We start from the raw sequence: 18,440 nt of genomic DNA, 5'->3' as shown, positions 1-18,440 counted from the left end.
TGTTTCCCATTTGATTCAACGCTTGGATTTAACCTAACATAAAACGTGTTGTTTAGTGTTTAATAGACTAATCATTTCTACACTGAGTAATCATGACTGGCTGGGTAGCTGAGTGGTTATAGTGCTCGCCTAGTAATCAAAAGGTCGCTGGTTTGATCCTGAGAAAAGTCAGTAGCTTTTTGACATTTTAAAGTGAACCTAGCCCTCCATTATTGAGATTTTAATAAATGGTTTTGGCTAAAGAAACATCTAGTCTAAAGTCAGTAACAAAGCTGTACAAGGCATCTTACTCTGTTGTAAACTCACCCAGCTGGGTCAACTAACTGGGTCAACATAGCAAATTGGCAATAACACTCTTGTTTCCAGGTAATGGCTGACACTCGGTTTCTGTCGAACCTTCAGAACTTTCCGAAGGACAAGATCACTGGCGAAATGGTTGACTTGATGTTGCCCTACTTGGACAATCCTCTCTACACGTACGACAATGCGAAAGTGGCTTGTGGCAATGTAGCCGGTCTACTGCAGTGGACCACTGCCATGAAGTCCTTCTACAATGTCAACAAAGATGTTCTGCCTCTCAAGGTACCTACGACTAGAAACTTGTATCAATAGTGCAAAGAATCTTTAAAGTTTTATCAACTAACTGCATTAGCATGTGCCCTGTTCTAAGTCTACATGTATACTGTGGTTAGTCCTTGTGGTTGTGTTGAGGGATTGTTGTGGATACTTTCTATCAAAATTAACAATAAAACAAGTTTTCACATCGTTTCCAGATCTAGAGAAAGTACCTAAAAACTAAAACAAACGAGATTACTTCTTATTCTTATTCTTACAGGAGTATTTTACTGATGCATCTGATGTGCCTTCCCACAAAGTTAACATTATGTGTAAATTTTTAAAATGTATTTTGATATTTTACCCTTCAACAACTTTTATACAACTCAGATATAAAATGTGCAATAATCCCCCAAATAACATTAACTTAGCATCAGCAAACATTAAAAATTAATGTAATTGGATCAAAATTTTGCTATACAAACTGTATTTTCTTTCAGGCAAACCTTGCAATACAACAAAACAGGTTCAACATTGCGTCCAAAGAGTTGGCAGAAGCTGAGAAAATGCTTGCGGCCAAAGAAACTGAACTTTCAGCAGCACAAAAACTGTTTGACACTGCCATGGCCTCCAAACAGGTTGGTTATTGTTTGTACACAACATTTAATTTGCTAAAGGTGCTTTATAATTTGTGAAATAACTGTGCTTGTTGTGCTGATTGATGATTCTGGCTGTATGAGCCTACTCTGTTGGAAAACTATTATTTTGTTAATGTTTCAATAAATTTTAATGCAAAACAGTGCACCTATCTAAGTTTGTTGAATTTGTTGACAGGAAGTGTTAGATGTTGCCAATAAAGTCAAGTCAAAAATGGACGCAGCTTCTGCGTTGATCAACGGTTTGTCAGGAGAACAGGTGAGTTCGCTAAATAATACTGTATCTAATCATTTATAATGAATTAGGTACACACTTGCAGCAACAACACTAAATTTTATACCGGTACTTTAAAATGAATTAATTATTAAGGTATTCTGATTGCCAACAAGTTAATAGATACTTGACAAAATGTTATCTTCCAAATAAGTTAATTAAGTAAAATTTTGGTTGATACAGTTACCAAATCTTTAAAAACACTAGTCTTGAAACCCTGAGAAACTTGATTTTAAACAAGGTAATTTACTCTGTGAAGAACTCTTACATTATAAGAAAATCAATGATGTTTTATTTTATTGTGTAGCTATCCATTCCTGGGCTCTTAATTTTTTCAGGTAAGATAGCTAAAGCTGAAATCTCTATGAAAAATCTCAGTCAACCACTTGGCTTTCCCTAAAATCGTTATTTTAAATATTTTACAAAAAAATAAAGACATAAGCATGTAATTTTTTAATCAAATAAATGGCTGATTCAGTCAAAGATCTATTTAAATAAAATAATGTTTCTGTACAACAGCACTGGGTCTATATTATGTTCACTCACCTTTACTTCAAAATATACTGTTGTATTTGCATTTACCCAAAGGAATCCAAAGATTAATCTTTAATGTATGACTTTGTAGACTTACTTAATCAGCACTGTGATTTGATTAGCATAAAAAATATCTTGAAATATCCTAGATTGACCCCAAAAATTAATCTGTAATGCATGAATGCCGCAGGTGAGGTGGACGGAGCAGTCGCAGATGTTCAAGGCGGAGACTGATCGTCTAGTAGGAGATGTCGTGTTACTCACCGGCTTCCTATCATACACTGGTCCGTTCAACCAGGAGTTCCGCACATTGCTGAACACTACCTGGTACAATCAACTGGTCAGTCGCAGCATACCTGTGACCCCCAACCTGAACCTGACTGAGAACCTGGTGGACACTCCGACTATTGGGGAATGGAACCTACAGGTACATCGACCAGTCTAGCTGTTTAAACTGAAAATCAATGTCTTTCATGTCTCAACAGGATTTCCTCAGTTCTGTGGGTCGTTGTTGCTGATGTTGATTTTGTATTTAGCTTAATTCATTTTTACAGCAGAGCCACAGACGTTTGTAGTTTTTTTGCCCCACTTTCATATTGTGGGGTTCTAGCCCATAACTTTTTTTACACATTAGGCCCCGTCCCAGCTGGGCGACAAGAGTGACAGATACAAACACATGGTAGGTAAAGGGAGTGTCCTAGCTGAGCAGCAAGAGCGGCATCACGCTTGTCGGTCACGCTACAAACGCTTTGAGATACAAACATGTTTGTATTTGGTAGCACTACATCGGTGACGCGACACCTTATCGCTGTTGTCGCGCAGCTCAGTGTGGACACACATTTTTGTCAGTAAAAGCAGCGACCGTTGGTCGCGTCGGTCGCGTTGCTCTTGCCCTCCAGCTAGGATGGGCAAAAACTTGATGAGCTATAAATCAAGTAACTGTTCAACTATCAACTAGTCCAAATAGGCAATAAGTTGACTACTCCACTAGCTGTATAACTACCCAATGCAAAAACAAATTGATGACTAACAGTCTACTAACTTCAGGGGCTACCGAGTGATGAGCTGTCTATACAAAACGGCATCATTGTGACCAAAGCAGCCAGGTTCCCTCTGCTCATAGATCCCCAGAGTCAAGGCATCGCGTGGATCAAAAATAAGGAGAAGGAGAACAACTTGCAGGTTAGAATTTGTTTGATGAATTCTCAGTGAAGTATAGTGAACATTATGTAAATAATTACGGATGTATTATTGACCTTTAAACTCTTTACATAGCTCTAAGACTGCATTGCGGTCAGTACTTTAGTAGCCAGCAGCAGGAGCAGCTACTACAGTACTATAGTAGACGATAGCCTGTAAATTATTTAGAAAATATAACAGATGGCTGAAATCGATAGAATTGGAATCAACTAGATCGATTCTCAGTTCTGTTTCAATGGCAAGAATCTGTAGAGTTGAGAATCGAATCAACATGGCATGATGCCATCCCCATAAAGACCAGTGTTGTTAATAAATTAGAGTGTTGTGTTCATTTTTTTTATTTTATCTTTGTAATATTGTTTTTTGTAAGGAAATTATCTGAAGTCTGATTTAACTTTGTCTGTTGGGGTTGTTACCAACGAACAATAACCTGTACTTCACTAACCATGAAATAGCCCTTGAACTATTTCTAGGTTGATCAACCTTTGAATTTGTTGGCGAGCACTTAAGCCACTCGACTTTTAACACAAATGATATGACTTGGTTTCTTAGATTTTGTGCATGGTGTAGTTTTTCTTTTTAATCCTTGCTTGAAACAAATTGGATTGACGTTTTAGGTCCAGATAAATGATTCTCATATTTAAAAGCTCAAATTTGATTATTTACTTCTTTTTAGGTGACATCCCTAAATCACAAATATTTCCGCAACCATATTGAAGATTGTCTGTCTCTCGGACGACCTATGCTTATTGAGGACGTCCTTGAAGAATTAGACCCTGCTCTTGACAATGTGCTAGAGAAAAACTACATCAAAGTAGGAACTGCTCTAAAAGTCAAAGTGGGTGACAAGGAAATGGATGTTAATAAAGATTTCCGGCTCTACATCACTACTAAGCTAGCAAACCCCGCGTACTCCCCAGAGATATCTGCAAGAACCAACATAATTGACTTTACTGTCACAATGAAAGGCTTGGAGGACCAGCTGTTGGGTCGGGTGATTTTAACAGAGAAGAAAGAACTGGAGTTTGAAAGGACCTCGTTGATTCAGGACGTTACAGCTAACAAACGGAAGATGAAGGAATTAGAGACTAATCTTCTGTACAAGTTGACAACAGTGCAAGGATCCCTAGTGGATGATGAGAGTGTGATAGCAGTATTGAACGTAACTCAGACAACGGCTGCATCAGTCCGTGAGAAGCTGAAGATTGCCGCAGCAACAGAAGCTAAAATCAACACAGCTCGAGAGGAATTCAGACCTGTAGCTACTCGTGGAAGCATCCTTTACTTTCTCATTGTAGACATGTCCATGGTGAACTGCATGTACCAAACGTCTCTAGTCCAGTTTCTAGAGAGGTTTGACATTTCGATGGCGAAGTCCGAGAAAAGTTTGGTCGCTCAGAAGCGAATTAATTTCATAATAGACTACCTCACTTATGAAGTGTTCAAATACAAGTGCCGAGGGTTGTACGAAAGTCACAAGTACATGTTCACACTGTTGCTCACTATGAAAGTGGACTTGCAGAGAAAAGCTATAACGCACGAAGAGTTTCAGAACTTTATCAAAGGAGGTTCTGCACTGGACTTGAACGCTTGTCCGGCCAAACCGTGTAAATGGATAACGGATTCTGTTTGGCTCAATTTGGTCCAGCTGTCAACCCTGCCACATTTCAAGTTTATCTTGAATCAAGTACCTCAGAGTGAAAAGTATTGGAAGGTTTGGTTTGACAAGCCTGCACCGGAAGAGGAACCCATGCCCGATGGGTATGAAGCTTTGGACCCGTTCAGAAGACTGCTCATGGTGAGAGCCTGGTGCCAGGATAGAACTCTGGCACAGTCCAAGAAATATGTCGCCTCGAGTATGGACACTCGGTACACAGAGCCCGTGATCCTCAACATTGACGTGCTGTGGTCAGAGTCGAGACCTTTGACTCCGATGATTGGGCTACTCAGCATGGGCTCAGACCCCACACCACTGATAGAGAGCGCTGCTAAACGTCACGAGTTTGAGTGCAAATCTATCTCCATGGGACAAGGACAGGAGGTGCACGCGAGGAAGTTGGTCGCCAACTTTAAGGAAAATGTAAGTTGAAATGTTTTAATGTTTAAAGGATAGGCTTGTGATTATTTACATTTTTAAGTGAATGAATAAACAACTCTTTAGTGGGAAATGAGTCAAAAATCAAATTTAAACTACTGTTTCTGACAACCTGATACAGAGCTATCTATTGATCACCTAATCAGGCTTTTGTGTCACTCCAACAACTAACTTGAATGCTCTCAAAATTGAATTCTCCCGTATTAGATTGATGATTATATTGATATGAGTTTAATTTTACGCAATTCAATACAGTGGTAAAACCAATACTGTTGATTTATTTAAACAACAACATTGGTTAACACGTGAAACCAAATTTAGTCAGATACCTATACTAGAGTGTAGATCATTTATAGTTGACATTTCCTCTGCTTTTTGTTACAGCTACTTTATTATATTCTATAGAAACTTTAGAATATTGTATACACTTGATGGGTATGTTCCCGGACTTAAGTGTGACAGATAGGCATTCTGCATATCCACAAAGATTTGAAGGGCTTGGACCGCTTTCCCTTGAAAGTACTTGGTGTTATCTATTACAATATATCACTATCATTGAAAGTTTGTCTGTTTACCCTGGACTTACAATTCCAATATCAAATGTCTAATCAAGTGCAAAAATGTTCCAATAGTTTACAATGGAAGATTCAATTTTATCAAACACAAAACTATATTGCCAGCATAAGATTTATGTAGTCTATAACATTTAGTTGTTTTGTTACTAGAGTGATGTTTGTAGTACTTGTCTCGTTTGCCAGGGTGGCTGGGTATTGCTGCAGAACTGTCATCTGGGCATTGACTACATGAGTGAGCTGTTCATGTTACTGGCCGAGGCAGACAATGTCCACCCAGATTTCCGGGTGTGGATAACCACAGAGCCTCACTTGAGGTTCCCCATATCTCTACTGCAGATATCAATCAAATTCACCAATGAACCGCCTCAAGGTAATCAATCTCCAACAACCAATTAATCTTTAACTACAAATCTGATAGTTAATGATTGCTCTGTGATAGCTCTTCCTGGTGAATTGCTCAGCCTTAATAGTATGAACAAAGCTGGACTTTAATGGATTTAGCTTTGTAAAATATAGATTTTTATGTTTCGTTTTAAATTGGATTTAAATACTTTAGTCGGGTTTATTTGCAGGATGCCCATTGATCAAAGGCATTATTGTTGACAGTTAAGTATACAAGTACATTTTATGATTTTATGCATATTTGGGGGAGATATTAAATGCCTCTCCATTTTCAGACAAGAAACACTTAAGCAATCAATATTTGTAATTTGACCAAATTTTTCTTTGATGTTTTCGTTTTCGTTTTTGTTTCTGTGTATTTGTGTTTGTATGTATGTTTGTGAGGACCTTTCAAACGGAAAAACGGAAAAACAAGATCAAAGTCTTCAGGTATTTAAAAATCATATTTGAATTTGATCATACAGCACCTATGATTGATCATTAACATGATAGAGTTATGATCAGTTTTGGAACTTGTAACAACTGTACATAGAGTACTTTGTAGTGGTGCAGAGAACAAGATGGCTAATTTGCAGGTATCAGAGCCGGCCTGTTGCGGACGTACGGCAACATGAGTCAGGATCTCTTGGACTACAGTGGAGCTCAGCAGTATCTGCCCATGATATACGCTCTGTCCTTCCTACACACAGTGGTGCAGGTAAACTGAATATTGTACAGAAATTCAATCACATTGTAGCCAGTTGTAGGATAATGCCTTTGCAGTGTTTTGGACTATTATTGTTAAAATTGTTTCAACTGAATTGCCTCAACGCAACCCTCTGAAGCACGTGTAACCAGTAAATGAATTTGAGCACTACATTAGGAGATTAGAAATACTTTGAGTACTTGCAAATACAGAATTTGAAACACTAAGTTCAGGAAAAATAAAAAACCCAAATAAACAGTAACTTTTCATAAAACTTTTCTTTACAAAAATTAAACTTCTTGGTAAAAATAAACGGTATCAGCAATATGACACATACTTCCTCTTATTAGTGTGTCAACAACATTTATCATGAATAAGCTGTGGGAGTAACTATAATATATTATTGTTTTTTAAAATTTAGATTAGAGTTAAATGGACTATAAAACCCTACATTTCAATCAAAACATTGAACAGGCAGTTTTTATGAAAATACATTTTTTCTGCTATTTTATGGGTTTTTATGAAAAATCACCATTAAAAACTAAAACGGAAAAAATTCCTGAAGTAAGGGACCCACATACAGTAGAACCCCTCATATCCGGCCTTGGTTTTACCGGTCCTCTGTTTATCCGGCCCCTTCAAGAAGCCATTATCAAAATGTTTTTCTCACAGCTTACGGACGTTTAGATGCAAGCACTAGTCTTTGTGACCGCTCAAGTCATAAAATAAATTGTTCTCTTTACTTATCTGTTTGTATATACATTTATTTGCTGAGTCACTATACTCAGTTGAGCTAGAAGGCCTAACCTCTGATCAGTTGGTTGATTATTTCCAAAGTGGGGTTAGTACAGTACAATACATTAATTTTTGTATTTCACAAAATAAGAATGTTGAGTAGAAATGCATGTACCATTTAAGTCCTAATTATCTTCAAGTACAATTTATTGTCATTTTTACCTCCATTTAATAGGGTTTGTTACCTGGAATCATAATATTTGTACATTCATTACTTAATGACTTTAACCTACAAATATTTTTTTTTCTTTTTACAAACATGTTTATTTTTCTAAAAATGATCCCAGAACAGAATTAAATGATACTTTTGATTGCATATATTGATTACCTATTATTATTAGGTATAAATTGTCATTTTCATAGTAGGTTGGTTTATCCGGCCAAATCGTTATCCGGCCAGGGGCTTGGTCCCGTGGTGGCCGGATATGAGGGGTTCTACTGTACCAAAATGTTGTCAAAATCAGATGTCAGGTGTGGTCTGTTGCACTTTACACATCCTCACACACAGACATCATTTCGAAAACAACTTTTTTGAGTTCAGGGAGGACCAAAACCAAAACCAATACATCCATACTACTTTCTCCGTATAGGGGGAGAAAGTAAAACAATTGCAGCAAAAACTTTTGGTAACACCCAAAATATCAACAACTTGTTATACTGTCACCATAATATAAATTCACAATTTTATCAGATATTTGTTTTAATTGTCATGAAAAATGTTTGGATGACAGGAAAGACGCAAATTTGGACCGCTCGGATGGAACATACCATACGAGTTCAACTACTCGGACTGGTACGCTTCAACATTGTTCATACAGAATCACTTGGATGACATCGACCCTAAGATTGGAATAAGTTGGAATACTGTCAGGTGGGGAAAAATAATAGATTATGATAAAAATAATATCCATCTCTCTATCAATAATACTGATACGAAACAAGAAGTTTCTGGCTTCAGACCATAGTACCTCCTGCTTGGTCTGAGAGGGGACTCAAGGAACGGAGATACAACTGTTAGTTTAATGATTTCCTTCTGCAACTGTCATGTTCCACTTAAAACAGTAGTCGGGTTCTTTTGAAAAAAATTAAAACTCACATTGAAAAAACTCAATACAACAGTGGACAAGCATTAAATAGCTGGTAAATCATTTTCTTCAGTAGGTTGAGTGTTTTACCTCGATAGTAAGTTTTATTTGATTATTGCTAATGAGAGACTTGCTATTAAAGTTTTAAGTAATTGATAAAACCTCGTTATTGTTTTAGAATGTATTGCAAAATGAGAATTTAATTTAATTACTAATACAAACTATTCATGTCCGAATAGGCAGGTTTCAATGTAATACTATATCCTTGATAGCGCTTAAAATTGAAAACTAACAAAAACTAAACAAATCCTGATTATTTCCTAAACTTATAACAGTAAGTTGGGGTGGTCTTTTGTGTTGGAGCTATTGAGATTGGAAGTTACCAAATATGTTACTTAATAAGTTACCGTAACTTTGTATGTTATAGATACATGTTGGGAGAGGTGCAGTACGGAGGAAGAGTGACGGACGACTATGACAAGAGACTGCTCAACACATTCACCAAAGTTTGGTTCTCAGAGGCAATGTTTGCAGAAGACTACCGCTTCAACACTGGCTACGGAATATTGGTGTATAGGAATCTGAATGAGTATTTGGAAGCTATCGATAACATGAGTCCAACTGATCCCCCTCAAGCTTATGGGCTTCACCCCAATGCGGACATAACGTGAGTTATATTTGTAGAAAATGTTGTAAGTAGTTATTCAAATAGGTGTTAGAATGCATCAGTAGCAAGTCAAAATTAAAATCCTCCACAAACCTTCATGTCCTGCATTACAACAAAATATCCACTTGTAACTGTATATGCAAGCGTAAAAGAACCACAGGTGAAGACTGTACTTGGAAGTTTACATTTGGTAGGCACCCCTAGAATTAGAAGACAAAATAGGAGAGAGACCTGGAACTAATATGTAAGGGTCCAACATCATCGTATTGGTGAGGCTCATTGTTAGGTCTGGTTGTTGGCATCGGGTGTCATTGGCAATTGTCGGAATCAATCAATTTCCCTTCGGAATCAATTTTCCTTGTAACACTCATGAAGTAAGTCAAGGTACATTTAACGTACTTCTATATCTTAATGGTTTCTTTTGTGAAGGTAGATGGTATATTCATATTCTGACTTAGTACTTTCAACTTTGGTTAAGTCAAAAATAGTAAAGAGTGTAAGTTATAAGTTGGGGACGGACCGTTTCAAGGTTTCTGATGGTGTAGGATTGCTAGTACTGTATTACCAAACTTATTTTGGAATATAAAGCCAAAGTTAGACGTGGAGATTGGAGCTCTTCGTCCTGATCCGTGAACATTTTATAGTATTGAGTCTACCCCTCAGCCCTAGGTGGGCAGACAGATGAAAAAATAAGTTATTAAAACCAACTAGCCTCTTCGATAAATAAATGATTCTAATTTGTACTTCTACCCCCAGGTACCAGAGCAACACCACCACAGCACTGTTGGACACCATCATGTCTATACAGCCAAAGGAGTCGGGTGGAGCAGAGGGGGGAGAGTCTAGAGAGAGTGTTGTGACTAGGCTGGCACAAGAGATGCTCAGTAAGCTGCCTAAGGACTATGACCCGTTTGAGGTCAAAGAAAGGTGAGGAGTGAAAAACTGTCACACAATGATTGCTGTACAAATAATGTATTTGCTGAGGGTTTTATTGGAGACTGTACGATATTTAATGATTACTTAGTTTCCTTCGTGTGGTCCAGTAGACCCTTATTACTTACACTTTGTGGCTCCAAACAGCCATTTGAAGTAGGTTATAAAACATCCACACAAGGTCAGGAATGTGCTGTTGTAAATAACACAGTTTTGTGTTGTGGCATCGTACAGTGGTCTTTGTTCATATCTGCAATTGGAATAGGTGTGAGGAGAGTTAGGGTAACCTTGCTGTTGCAAGGTTATTGTCAGCCAAAGTATGATTTTAAATGTTGAACTTATGTATTACTATCTAATAAAGTTTAATTTGACCAAAGATAAAAAAAAAATTATAGGTAAAAAAAACATTAGCCTATTCAACATTTTTGTAAAAGATGTTTCATTATATACAAGAAATACCCAAACGGTTCTTGAACAATACTGACTTTCTCCATATTAAGAAAATATTTATTTTGAAGACATTTTTTTACTACAGCAAAACCATTTACACCATGTAAGCCATAAAAACATAGAGCTAAAAACATGCAACTGTGTTTAAACATTGTACACATCTCAACTAGTTAATTTCACAATAAAAAATAACAGCCAAAAAACCACTTTAGAAAAAAAAAATCTTTTTCTCATACTCTATGTATTTGAAAAGACTTTCCAAACAAAAACTCCCAACTGAGGAGATAGAAACTTCTGTTGAATTGTTTCATTGTGTCTGCGACAAATTATTTTTCCAGAGAAAGTTATATTGTGTTTCATTCAATAGTACAAGGAGACTATTGGGTTTGATTGTTTTATTTTACAATGCTGAAGCAGTTCGGGTTTAAATGAAATCAATAGCATATACTGAATAAAATGATTTTACTACGTTAGTTCAAAACATTTCTATAAGTTAAAAATTTAAATTTGAAGAGTGTATATTTAAATGTAGTATCATAGATAAAACATACTTCCTTGGTAGATTTCCCATCCTTATGGAACAGCTGAAGCCAATTTTATCGTTAGTTCTGTCCAGTGCACTGTGGATGTCGTGTTTTGTTTACAATTTGTTTATTGTTATTTCAGTCATGTAAAATCCCGTTTAACCAAATAAAACAATATAATCATAAGCAATAACTCATCCTCTAGTTATATAACCAAACAGTAAAGCACAAGTCATTAAATTAATTCTAGAATAATATAAACAAAATTTCGTGGACACTAGACATACAGTGTCACCGAAAATGAACAAGACACAAAAAACGAGCTTCAAAATTTAAAATGGAATGGGAAGTCTACTACTTCTGTTGGTTAGTCTATGGTAGTATTTTGCACTAAGAAAGTATAACCATACAAGTTAAATAAGATTCAATTTACCACTTGCGATATTAGTTAAACAATTTGGATTTCATTAAATGACACTGGTTTCAGATTAAAGAAAATGGACCCTCTTAATTCTCTGAATATATTTTTGCGACAAGAAATTGATTGGATGCAGAAAGTTATTACTGTGGTGAGAAAAACTCTGAAAGAACTGCTGCTGGCAATTGAAGGCACTATAATCATGAATGAGGTAAGGGAAAAATCAAAATCGTACATGGAATATATTGTTTCAACCCTGAATTCCTAATCAACTAAATGTTACTTTCACTTAGAGTTTATGACTACTTCAAACGTGCCGTTGGTTTGTAGGGTTGGTGGTAGTGTCCTAGTCTAGACAGTATTATGATTTATTTCGTTTTGCCTACAGCTCTGTACAAATTAATTTAGTCGAGCCCACTGTTTTGTTTGACTTTAAATGAAACAAAATGTTTGTTCTTAAATTTACACATGACATGAAATGAAACAGTTTTTGTTTGAGAGATGAAGTTAGGACTCGCAAGTTCTCTCTACAACTTAACCTCTCCAACATTTAACCACATGAATGAATCAATTTTTAGAATATCTGGGTTTTACTTAATTCCGCATTCCATATTGTTCCACTTCAGCATATTTGATCCCAGAAAAATCTCGTAAAGAAGTGCTACCTTCAGATATTCATTATAGCTCAGTGGTGTGAATCTTTTTAAAATAAATAAAATTCAAACAAATGTAATTACATAACATACGATGTTTGCCACAGCAACTGCGCAACGCTCTGGACAGTATTTACGACGCCAGAGTGCCCGACAGCTGGAAGCGTGACTCCTGGGCCTCGTCAACGTTAGGCTTCTGGTACACAGAGCTACAGGAACGCAACACCCAGTTCTCCAACTGGGTGTTTGTCAAACGTCCTCCACAGTTCTGGATGACTGGCTTCTTCAACCCTCAAGGTGACAAGCTAGACAATGGCTTTTTTAGATAAGTAGATATCCCATCTGTACGGATCAGCTGTTCCCAATCTTTGGCCAAATAGAACATATGTGAATGAGCCACATACAGAGTGCACATTCTATGTTTACTCTTGTTTTCATGCTACGATTGTTGATGCAGCCTAACAGATGTTAGTTTACAATGTCGTTTCAGTTTGGCTTGGCCACCATCAGTACTGTCGGTGGTACAAATCAACAATATTCATTTACATTTAGAAATTAAATGGTTACAGCTAGTAATTGGGATGTCTACTTCGACAGTCAAAGATTTTATGGATGTAGCCATATGATACTTAATTTGAAGGTTGTATTTGTTATTTTTTGTAGGAGTAGATATTATGGTTAGTTAAGTATTTAACTTAACAAGGCAAGAGCACAACTCTATTTGGTCCTGCTGTATGATCTATTATAAGAAAGTAGATGGATTTTACATTTCTCCTTATACATAAGCTCCTGGGATTTAAATTGCACACATCACCAAGCTAAAATATATTCATTAAAAATAACTAAAATGCTATCAAACAATAGTTCAACACTTTTTAATAATATTTTTGAAGTTTACTTTAGTTTTGTAGCTTATTATAAAAGTGTTTGATTTTCGCACCTGTATTAAAAGTGATAGTAACAAAATTATACTGCAAATGAACTTTGAGTGAAATTCTATTGTTATCACTTATGTCCATTTGCTGACTGGTCGTGTGCGGTAGAATACATTTATTTTCATTTTGATATAAGATATTTATAATGTATAAACTGTTTCTGTCTTATATGTATGTTAAATTTGAGAAAGGGCCGTGTATCCCTAACTTTCGGTTTTGAAATTAAATAGTACCTGCTGTAACTAACAAGAAGGTCATAGCGACATGAGTAGAAAGACTTGAGGGCAAGGTAGTGATGGTAGTTTTTTGCAGGGTTCCTGACGGCCATGAGACAAGAGGTAGCCAGGGCACACAAAGGTTGGCCTCTGGACTCTGTCACTTTACATGAGTAGAAAGACTTGAGGGCAAGGTAGTGATGGTAGTTTTTTTGCAGGGTTCCTGACGGCCATGAGACAAGAGGTAGCCAGGGCACACAAAGGTTGGCCTCTGGACTCTGTCACTTTACACAACGAAGTGACAAAGTACAGCAAAGAGGAGATCAGACAGCCTCCACCAGTGAGTGTACACTATGGACCAGCTGTAGCTAACTGTTTTAGAATGTGCTGGAATAAAAAAACTATGTCTTCCACCGTAGTTTTTGTTACTGAGGTAGTAGATATGATATAAAAGATGCATAGTGTACAACAAGTTGTCCTTTCAGTTGGCGTGTTTGACAAATCAGTAATTTACGTCAACGTCAGTGGCTTAACTTTTTGTTGATGTTTGGTCTGAAACTGGTAACAACTTTAACAACGGAACGGATTGTCTATTCTATCCGTAGTCAAAGGCTAAAAGAAATTTAGGAGCAGGTAAACGTAAAACCTGTGTCAAATTAGCTTGATAATCCTGAAGATCCAATAATACTACATTGATAAACCACTTCCTTTCCTCTTTTCATTATGATTGAGATAAATAAAAGTGGTTAGAAAATAGAAATAGACATTTCTATTTTATTTGCTCTTCATTATGTGCACTCACTAAATTGTTAAGGACTAAAGGAATGATTACTAAATTTGCATTGATTGACATGATATGCTACAGGAAGGAGTGTATGTATACGGACTGTACTTGGATGGAGCTGGGTGGGATAAGAAGAACAATCGACTGACAGAGTCTTCGCCGAAGGTCCTGTCAGTGATGATGCCTGTGGTGCATCTGTTTGCCATCAACAGTACTGCTCCCAAGGACCCTAAACTGTATCAGGTAAACTATTGTTGTTCGATGAAACCAAGCAATTGATTTTTTTGTGACTATCACGATGGCATTTTAAATTATGGAATCAGCAATAGATTATGAGGGAAAGCAGTTCAAACCTATGACATTTTTGGAGTATGCCGGAGTCCAAGTCCCTAACCACTAGGCTAGCAACAAACCCTGTATAACCATGAAATATGAGTTCTGGTGTTTGAAAAGTTTTACATTTTTGCTAACTTTCCTGTTAGCTAGTACATTATGATTTCTCACTCAGCCTGACTATGGGAACATCGAGACATCATGAATAGTTAAAACATTAATTGCACAACAGCATAAGCAGGGCCGCTTAATAAATGGGCCGGTGAGCCCGGCCTCAGGGGCTTAGGTTAGTTGGAGGCGCAAGTATTGGAAAAATTCCTCCACAAGGTAAGTGGAGAGGGGCGCAATCATCTCTCAAGCCTATGGCGCATCACATGCAAACCACAGGCCTGAGAATATAAGTGGCTTTCAGCAAACTTTGTAAGAAGTGGGCTTTGTTTCCAGTTTACAACTATGAGGTTAGATGCAGCTCCAGGAGCTTAAAGTTGGGACAACCACGTGACTGAGGGGCTGAAATTCAGACAATACGAGTTACAAAGGGAACAAACCTTTTACAAGCATTACAGAAGAGTAAACTTGTCTACACAACCAGAAGTATTGCTATCTTAAATTGAACATCATAATTTTCAGCAAATAGTTTTTTTCCTGATTGCAAACATTAGACACAGTACATTTTGCCACAGATATTATTCACATGGCTAGAAACTGATGAATAATAGTACGTTTTATGTTATTTCTCTTTGCAGTGTCCTGTGTATAAAAAACCAAACCGTACTGACCTGACGTTCATCACTCCTCTTTGGCTTCAGTGCAAGTTCACGCCTGAACATTGGATATTGAGAGGCGTGGCTCTACTGTGTGACATCAAATAAATGATATGTCTAAAAATGTAAATCAAATAAATGTAATGTCAACTCAAGACATTGAAATATGTTTGACTAAATGAGATTAATCTATCTACTTAGAACTTAGCGTTCGATTTTTTGTCGTAAATTAAATTGTCAGTCTTGAAACTTATAATAAACAATTGGATGTTATAGTAAAAAGTTGTTTAAAAAAATTATTAGTTCATTTATTTAATTTTTTGTATTGAAATTTAGAAGTTGCAAAGTAATTAATTGTTGTTTAGTGTACAGTCTATAGAAACGTGGAACCATCTTCCCCCCAGTCACTTATGATCAGTTTTTTTATCACCACATAGCTTATAGTTTTTGTGTTCAGATTTGCTTAAGCGAATGTGTTTCTAATCGATTCCACTTTTGTTAATGTTAATATAATAATAATACTAGCCTAGTGGTTAGCATCTCGGACTTTGGTGCAGGAGGGACGGGTTAAATTCCCAGTTTCATCCACAAAACTTTAATGGGTTTGGACTGCTTTCCCTTGAAAGCGTTTAATCTAACTTTGACTTAATTTAAAGTCAGTGGAGTATGAAAAGAAGGAATCAAACTTGTAGTTGTCAGTTCACAAAACATTATAAACAATATTATTATTGTTGTTTTACTCTGGCAGACGGCAGTAAAATGTATTTCACCCCACTTTAATGTTTTTAGCGGTTTTACAAACATTTATTGGAGGCCGGAACCTACGTATTGCTATCCATGCCAGATGTCATATGGGGCCAAGTAGGTTTTTACATCCCTAGGGCCAAAAATCTGCCGTTTGCTTATTTTATTAAAAAAATAATGCATATTTAATACACAGTCAGTATCCATAGCATTGCAATAGACTTGTTTTATTGTCACCACTGCCTTGAAAGGATTTATTATTATTTTTGCTGATTCCTCAAATTATTTCTTCACACAACCTTAAGTTGTAGTTGTGTTAACTGTTAGTGTGCATTATTATTGTGGTGAATAGTAGTAGGCTAATAGGGTATAGTGTGTTGAAAAATAGCGTTCGTACTATGGACCGAAATGGTTTTGCTGGCTCGAGATAGTTTTTAAATTTGAGACAAAGTCGAGACCCTAGGTAGGAAATATACTATCGTATGTTTGGTGCTTATTTTTAACAATTACAAAACGATGTTTACTGTTATAAGTGATGGTGATATCAGCTTTGAGTTTGGGTTCAAAAGGAGACATCATTTATATAAACCAATTGTAGCAATTTTTTTTTTTACTCTAATAGAACATAATTAAATGAGTTCAGAGAGCTGTTATAGAAACCCTACTTCCTATCAGGGCCGTTGAGAGACTTTATGGGCCCCTATGCAACTTACTACCTGGGGCCCCCATCCGGGGGGGGGGGGGGTCTGGGGGTCCTCCCCCGGGAAAATGTTGGAAAATTGGACCTGTAAACTCACATTTTTAGGCTATTTAGCGACATACAACAGATATTTTTTAATTGTAAAAAATGGTGTTTTAATGTCAATCAAATTTGTATGATAAAAATTACGAAGCTAAATGATACAAAATTAGTCAGTGGAGTGTTCATAATTTAAAAACGGATGACAAAAAATCACCGTATTTACTTTCACAGGATGATCCTTCTAGCCCTTTTATGTGAAAAATCACTTATTGGGCCGAGTGAATAAAAACGAGTAAAAGAGCTTACTTGTCTTAAATTTTCATAATTTGAGTATTTACTTGAACAGAAGTGAATAAACACGAGTATTTACTTATACTTGTTAGTAAAGCCTTGCCAAGGAAGTATACCCTCAGAAACCTATAAATTTGGTGTGAATAATTGCCAAAAGAGTAAATACTTGTTTTTCAACAAGTTATCAGTAACCCATGCTTGTTTGAGTTTACTTGTTGATAAATGCATGTAACACATTCAGTATCTAGGTCGTGTAATACATTTATTTAAATGATGATGCATGACTCAAGTGATTTCCGCAAAATAATGCATAGGGAAAAGATGTAACCTTAATTCAGGAGTCCAAAAACATAGATTTAAAAAACATTAATTTTCAACTGAAGTGGAACTGCATTCCTTTGTTATGTTCAAGCTATCTGTTAATGAAAATCCACAAGTCTCAATAATGCAAAACCTTCGCAATTTACATGTTTTAACAAAGTTCTTGGACCTTCAACAATAATATGAGATGTTTGTATATCAAACTAGATTAATAATTTATCTTTTTATGCCTCAAAATAGCTATAAAATCTTTTGTCTGAGCACATAATGTTAACATTTTTCCGTGGCGGGGAAGGACCTCCAGACCCCCCTGCAACATTCCCCCATAAAAATATAGTTCTAGGCCTGCGCTTGCAGTGAACGTATTCACAATCAACTATTATAGTCTCACACGTATTTCAGCAGTGCTGTTAATTAATAAAAAGTGAATAGATATACACGTAAGAACACATAAGGAAACCCGTTTTAACTTAATAGCAGAGAAAGGCAAATTTGTTTATGAGGAATAAGCTGCAAGTATTCGTACTGTATAAAGTTTACTTTGAAGTAGTAAATACTTGCAAGTATACCCTCAGATCAGAGAGTATACCCTCTCATTTAGGAAGTATTTACTTGCAAGGAAAGAGTCGCTTTTATTCACAAGAGTTTACTTGGAGGGATGAATACTTGCAAGTATTTACTCTCAAGTAAATACTTGTTGTACTTGTTTTTATTCACTCCGCCCATTATGTCTTCAAAGTTTATCTTTGAGGCCATTTCTGACTCGATTGCTAAAAGAGCCAATGAGCTCATTCTCTGTTGGGCCATGGT

The 18,440-nt window shown here is 36.4% G+C and overlaps 1 protein-coding gene across 1 annotated transcript in view; it reads left to right on the top strand.

Annotated features, from left to right (window-relative positions):
* The window catches only part of LOC129005228 (dynein axonemal heavy chain 8-like), a 51,872-nt gene extending 36,206 nt beyond the window's left edge, over positions 1-15,666 (top strand). The window contains exons 30-45 of the mRNA XM_054434064.1: positions 367-582; positions 1,056-1,193; positions 1,390-1,470; positions 2,210-2,446; positions 3,067-3,201; positions 3,896-5,299; positions 6,073-6,259; positions 6,867-6,988; positions 8,503-8,642; positions 9,284-9,523; positions 10,280-10,450; positions 11,918-12,059; positions 12,609-12,798; positions 13,870-13,991; positions 14,517-14,678; positions 15,515-15,666. Of these exons, the coding sequence (XP_054290039.1) occupies positions 367-582; positions 1,056-1,193; positions 1,390-1,470; positions 2,210-2,446; positions 3,067-3,201; positions 3,896-5,299; positions 6,073-6,259; positions 6,867-6,988; positions 8,503-8,642; positions 9,284-9,523; positions 10,280-10,450; positions 11,918-12,059; positions 12,609-12,798; positions 13,870-13,991; positions 14,517-14,678; positions 15,515-15,640 (3,813 nt within the window). The 3' untranslated portion in view covers positions 15,641-15,666. The remainder of the gene's footprint in view (positions 1-366; positions 583-1,055; positions 1,194-1,389; positions 1,471-2,209; positions 2,447-3,066; positions 3,202-3,895; positions 5,300-6,072; positions 6,260-6,866; positions 6,989-8,502; positions 8,643-9,283; positions 9,524-10,279; positions 10,451-11,917; positions 12,060-12,608; positions 12,799-13,869; positions 13,992-14,516; positions 14,679-15,514) is intronic.
* Positions 15,667-18,440: the final 2,774 nt, after the last annotated feature.

The sequence above is a fragment of the Macrosteles quadrilineatus genome, unplaced genomic scaffold (assembly GCF_028750875.1).
Source record: "Macrosteles quadrilineatus isolate MER2022 unplaced genomic scaffold, UCM_ALF_1.0 Scaffold_17__1_contigs__length_3442018, whole genome shotgun sequence".
Taxonomy (NCBI): domain Eukaryota; kingdom Metazoa; phylum Arthropoda; class Insecta; order Hemiptera; family Cicadellidae; genus Macrosteles; species Macrosteles quadrilineatus.
Note: the sequence above shows the minus strand (reverse complement) of the source record. Positions and strands in the feature narration are given on the sequence as shown.